This window comes from Phoxinus phoxinus (assembly GCF_949152265.1).
Source record: "Phoxinus phoxinus genome assembly, chromosome: 2".
Lineage (NCBI taxonomy): Eukaryota > Metazoa > Chordata > Actinopteri > Cypriniformes > Leuciscidae > Phoxinus > Phoxinus phoxinus.
In genome coordinates, this window is record NC_136877.1 from 51,991,512 (window position 1) to 51,997,760 (window position 6,249).

Sequence of the window (6,249 nt, forward strand, 5' to 3'; positions counted from 1 at the left end):
TACCAGTAAATGGTGTTACATAAGCACTGCTGTACATACATTTAGAGGTTTATTAAAACATGCAAAGCTTTGAAAATTAAAATAAAGCTCTTTAAACACTTGCGTTTTTCCAGTCCAGGAATATCATTGAAGCAGCTGTTTAGTTGTGAATGTTAACATATATTTTTTTTGATTAAGGTCCATATTAATATAGACTTATACTGACTGACACAGATGCCAATATGCAAATAAAGGGAAAGAGGTGGACAAACACACAAATATAGAGGAAGTGAAATATGAAATAGGGGTTTCCAGAGAAATACACAAATGATGTGATGAGCTGAATGAGGGATGAGAGCAGATATAATAATCACGTAGTTTAAATCTGCAGACAGAAACATCAGACTCAGGACAGAAACACACGACCTCTAAAGTAAGAACATGTTCATTCTTCAAACACAATTACACTTTCAGATGTTCATATTGTCTCAATGATTGCTAAGACAAAAATAGCTTCTTTTTTTTTTTTTTTTTTTTTTTTTTAATATAATTACATGATCATGATTTACACCAAGATGAATTTGTGAGTATTTGAGTTTTTTTATGTGTTTTTTTCCTCAGAAATGGACCAATCTCTATATTTTCTTCTTCTTCTCATTGGTGAGTGTGTTTGTGGTTTTATTTATGGTTTATAGTTTCATTTTGACCCTGTTATATTTTCTATGTACATTTCTGAAATGCATTTTCTGTAAAGCTGCTTTGAAACAATATGTATTGTGAAAAGCGCTTTACAAATAAATTTGAATTGAATTGAATTGTTATGAAAAGCATTAAATCAAACCCTCTCTTTCACAGCTCTCTGCTCCGTATCTGAATGTGTTCAGCGTCAGTATCACTTTATAAACGTGTGGAAGACCTGGACTGAAGCTCAGAGACACTGCAGAGAGAGTTACACAGATCTGGCCACCGTTGACAACATGAACGACATGAACGAGCTGAAGAAGAGTGTGAAGGATGGAGTTGGTCAGTATATCTGGATTGGGCTGAAGAAGACGGGTGTTGATAAATGGCAGTGGTCTTCAGGAGAACCTGCGCTCTATCTGAACTGGAGACCTGGACAACCTGAAGGCAGTTATTGTGGAATGATGAGCAATGGACAATGGGAGGATTTGCCATGTAGTGATACTCGTCATTTCGTCTGCAACAACAGTGAGTGCAGATATTTAAAACTACAGTTCATTTATAGATGCACCATATACCAAATATAACGGCTGCAAAACATTTTCTACTAACACACACAGTGTTAACTTATAAATTAAATGTAGCGTAGGCCATTTCCGAGAGGCTAGAAATAGAAAGCATGAGATCCCACTCTCCCTTCAGAGCGTCTCCAAAGCCACGGCTCTTTTAAAACACATACGAACACACACAGCAGAGTCTCTGCTAAGCGTCTCAAGAGACAGCGTTAAACTACCTCATGTCTCAAAGCACATAATCTAATTTTCACGGTGAATTACAGGAAGGCAGCCTGAGACGAGGATATATTTCCAAAACGAAGGTTTATTTGTAATTAAACACAGGATGGCAGAACAGGCAGCCAGCCAGCCACACACACACACACACACACACACACACACACACACACACGTTGCTGCAGGTCTATAAGTGCATTTACATTACGGCACTTAAAGGTTGGGTAGGTCAGAATTGTCTAAAGAACTTTTTTTCAAATTGGCTTAAACTGTCTTATACCAATACATAATTAAAATGTAAATACTTTGAAAAAGAGAGTATAAAAATTGAGTGACTCTAGTGTATTTAATCTTCAAAAAACACAGCTCATTAATTCCTACCGGGACGAAACAAGTGATTGGCTTGCGCGACTGTCACTCTCCGTCGCCATGACTACCGCCGCTATTACTGGCTCTGCCCACGAGTGCGCAGTCGCGCACCCGTTTTTAGGTGGGAGTGAATGGAATTAATGAGCTGTGTTTATTGAAGATTAAATACACTAGAGTCACTCAGTTTTTTATACTCTCTATTTCAGAGTACTTGCATTTTAATTATGTATTGGTATATAAAGACAGTTTAAACAAATTTGAATAAAAGTTTTTTTAGACAATTCTGACCTACTCTACCTTTAATGCACAGGTCTATTTTGAGAAATATTTTTTTCGCGTCCGTCGCTACGGTTATCACTGTCAATCATAGCAATTTGGCGTGCAATTTTCATTCTCTACGCTTTGCCTATCCTGTTTTATAAAGGCCCACTTGAACATTTCTCGCCTCGCCCCTGTTGTGGGTAAAACATAAAGCAACATAAGAACAATGAATAATGAACAAACTGATTTATGAAACAGTTTTGTTTTTTTCTTCCTAAAGCGAACACAGGACTCGTCTTTGTCAATCAGATGAAGAACTGGAGAGACGCTCAGAGTTTCTGCAGACAGACTCACAGTGATCTGGTCAGTGTGAGGAACCAGAATGAGAGTCAACAGGTTGAGAAGATCATTAGTGATCATCAGTCATCTGCATCACAGATCTGGATCGGTCTGTTCCGAGTCAGAGACTCATGGCAGTGGTCAGATCAGAGTAACTCCAGATTCAGATTCTGGAATACTGGTGAACCTAATAATAGTGGAGGAAATGAAAACTGTACAGCGATCGAACACAATGATCTGGGACAGTGGATAGACGTCTCTTGCAACAACCGATACCCTTTTGTGTGTCATGAAGGTGAGCAGATCCTCACAAACACACACAATCCATCCATCAGCTCCAGATATCTTAAAGTTCACGCTACATGTCTGACATGACAGATTCCTCCAGTGTTTGTTCTGCATGTTGTTTTTGATCAGTCTCTCTCTAGTTTCTGCTTGTGGTGTGTTTTGTGTCCAGATAAACTGATTCTGATCAGAGAGAATCTGACGTGGCCTGAAGCTCTGAGATACTGCAGACAGAATAATACGGATCTGGTCTCGGTTCAGTCAGAAGAGATGCAGGAGGAGGTGGTGAATGTGGTTAAACGTGCGTCTACTGCGGCGGTGTGGTTGGGTTTACGTCACTCCTGCACTGTGGGCCTCTGGTTCTGGGTGAGCGGACAGACCGTGTGCTATCAGAACTGGGCTCCAGGGAACGGCACAGGAGACGAGGACTGTGTGTCTGCAGTGAGATCTGGAGCAGTTCAGTCTGGAGGAGATCAGCGCTGGACCAGCCGTCCTCAACACGACACACTCAACTTCATCTGCAGCAGATATTAGGACTGAAGGATATGATTGTGTTCTTACATAACTGGTGAATGCTTTTTTAGCTGGCAAACACTTTTTTTATCATCAGATAATGTGTTTATATCAGTACAATTAAATTAATTTCTGTAATTTAAAGGTATCATATGAGTATTTTTACTGTCAATGTAATGTTATTTAGGCATTTCAAATATTAATGTACACTATATGTTTTAAAGATCCCATGACATCAAAATGAGTTTTCATCTGTGGCTTTTACAAACATTTACATCTCAAATTCTCATTCATTTCTGAAAAAATGGCTCATTATTTTTACAGACTGTTCAGTCAAACATACTTGATGTTAAATAGAAATATGCTATTTTAAATAAAATAAAAACTAAGTAAAGCACAAGCCACGTCTGTTGATGTCATGGGATCTTGTTATTCTTGTGGTGTGGTTTCTTTCTTCTCCTCACTCCTGTGTTTCGCAGTAGTCATATATTTACAAATTACTTGTTTAAAATATGACTGTGAGCATCTATATATGTCTCAATGAAATTAAATGTGGTTTATTCTTAAAGAAAAACTAAAAGTTGAGTATAAAGTATCTTGCAATCTGTAATTCAAAGGAGTGCTCAACAACACCAGCTCAAATAAACTCATTTACAAACAGCATTTTTGTGTGACATTTATAAAACACAAATATATAAAATTGTAATAATAGAAACATTTTTGAATGATGTAAATATTCTTTCAACTTAATTGTTATTAACAACTCAACATTTTACACAGTAAAATCCTCAGTGTTAACTCAGTGGACACTACTCGATGTCTGTATGGTCCCATCTACAGAGTGTTAAAATAACATTGTAGAAACTTCCGTTAATAAGATAATTACGTGATTAAAATTGTACATTATTTCCGTCATACATCTACACCAGTTCTTATTGAGGGAATCACCCGTTTAAAAATGCAGAAGAGTAATAAAAGAAGAGCAGAAGAGTGACAGCTTGTAATAAAACAAGAATCAACATAAGCTTGGCTTTTCGGAAGATGTCGAGAACTGAAGCCTTTGAAATGTTGTAAAAGTGATGCAGAGATTGCTTTTTTATTACTCAACAGACGAGTGAGGCATGCGCGTAATTTGCACGGGGGTTACGGGGGTCATGACCCCCTCAAAAATCAGATCAGCTAATATAACCCCCCCAATATCATCACATCATTCAGATTAAAATAAATATGAAATATTCCAAATTAATACTTTTTCGTTATTAATTTAATTTGCAAGCGAGAAAGATAGTATCATATTTTAAATAATCTGTAATGTACCCCCCGCCCACCACCGACTACTTGGTATTACCCAACCCGCTTTCTCTACCAACTAACGTTGGTTTGTTCCATAGACTGTAAAAAAATATGGACGTAGTGTCCGTGACGTCACCCGTAGGTTTCTGAAGAGCATTTTTGAAGCCTAAAGTGGGCGGAGCCGGCCGTCGCCATCTTGGCCTCGCGTCACCGCTCGTCACTCCCGGATAACAGAATATGGGCAAAGAGGCGGAGCTGAGGAGCCTGGCTATCTGAAACCACGCCCACCTAGCGCAACGTTATGGAGTTAGCTCAGGCTTGGGAGCTAATGCTATATGCTACTCACAGTACCAAGTCTGCGACTGCACAGGGCATCGCGCTAAAGTGACAGTTGATTATTAAAATCAGAATGCCAATTAAAAGGTCCTGTTTTTGCCCATTGAAATATCATAATATTTAAAAGACATAGCTACAAGTGAGACTGTGTATCGTGATTCTGTACAGCTATTCTGCTAGTTGAAAATGTATTATGCAGTAACTTATAACGTTATATTACTCTGAGAGTGTGTGTGACCGTGATTATGTGCATACATGTCAGTCACTCTTTACAGTCTATGGTCCGTCAGCGCTCGTCAAGTGCGTAGAGAGCTTTATTATTTAGTCCATTTTAAATTCTGATTTTGGCCGTATCTCAAATGGGTCAAACCATAGATACATTACCTATGAAGCTCAAGTAAATGCGCTAGAAATCCGCGATAATTCAAGGATGTGCATTTATTGCATGGATGGAGAAACACAGACACCTGCAAGATTTCATCTGACGGAACATAAGCATGTTATAATCTGGTCCAGAGCAACGGCACCGCAGAACGAGTGTAGCCTTTATATATATAGACGTTTTTAAATCTGAAAACTTCATTTGTGCATGTTCACCGAGGAAAACAACTGAAATACAGCGCTGGTTGTTCTCTCGAACGATACTCGACGACAACGGTGGAATCCAAAGACGTGGGCGAAGTAATGTGTGTATTAAATTATATTAAATAATCCCGAAAAAAAGAACAAACACGGCAGAGATGGCAATTTCAGCAGCTGGAATTTGCCGAGGTGAAGTGACGGCTAAGCGGCTAGCATTTACATCATCGGGAATCCACCTGTCACTCAAAAGTGGACACACCCTTAATTTTGCAGAACTTTAAATATTAATCAACTAAACGGGTAAGTTATAAAAAAATTCACCCCCCTCACAGTTGTTATGAAGGGCGAAATTAGCTGTATAGACCAAAGCCACAGAGAGAACCAGGCTGTAAACATGTTTTGTTCTGCTGTAAAGTTGGGCATTTTAACATGGGGGAGATACAGATTTGACTCACTTCTGCAGCCAGCCTCAAGCGGCCAGTCGATGAATTGCCGTTTAATTCACTTCCGTGTTGGTTTCAAGAGAGAGACAGGGAGGTTGCCGCTTGCTTTGTTCACTATCTAATGGAAAGATGAAAAGGACACTGAAAGGCAGCCAGAGAACAATTTTTCATTGTTGGTCGACACCAGCCAAAAAGAGGAAAAATCCTGACCAAACGGAGGTACTCCAATTGCTAAGTTAGCTGTTAAGTTAGCTCAGCGTTTCTCAAAGTGTGGGGCGCGGGCGCGACCCACTGGTGCTGTGGGGAATAGAGACATGACAAGTGGGGCGCGACAAACAGGTTTTGTGCCCATCTTTTTAATTCCTTTATTTATTGAC

At 39.1% G+C, this 6,249-nt stretch overlaps 1 protein-coding gene across 1 annotated transcript; it reads left to right on the forward strand.

Annotated features, from left to right (window-relative positions):
• The first annotated feature begins 355 nt into the window (after positions 1-355).
• LOC306993202 (C-type mannose receptor 2-like) lies at positions 356-3,880 on the forward strand. The gene is made up of 5 exons (XM_079602821.1): positions 356-412; positions 601-639; positions 835-1,188; positions 2,362-2,715; positions 2,878-3,880. Exons 2-5 carry the CDS (start codon positions 603-605, stop codon positions 3,237-3,239), a joined length of 1,107 nt encoding a protein of 368 aa, XP_079458947.1. The 5' UTR covers positions 356-412; positions 601-602; the 3' UTR covers positions 3,240-3,880.
• The last annotated feature ends 2,369 nt before the right edge of the window (positions 3,881-6,249 follow it).

Bases quoted from the DNA above. Each gene is read 5' to 3' on its own strand.
- LOC306993202 (XM_079602821.1), top strand. From the start codon at position 603: ATGGACCAATCTCTATATTTTCTTCTTCTTCTCATTG. The intron at 640-834 runs GTGAGTGTGTTT...TCTCTTTCACAG, and splicing joins TTTTCTTCTTCTTCTCATTG to CTCTCTGCTCCGTATCTGAA. The intron at 1,189-2,361 runs GTGAGTGCAGAT...TTCTTCCTAAAG, and splicing joins TCATTTCGTCTGCAACAACA to CGAACACAGGACTCGTCTTT.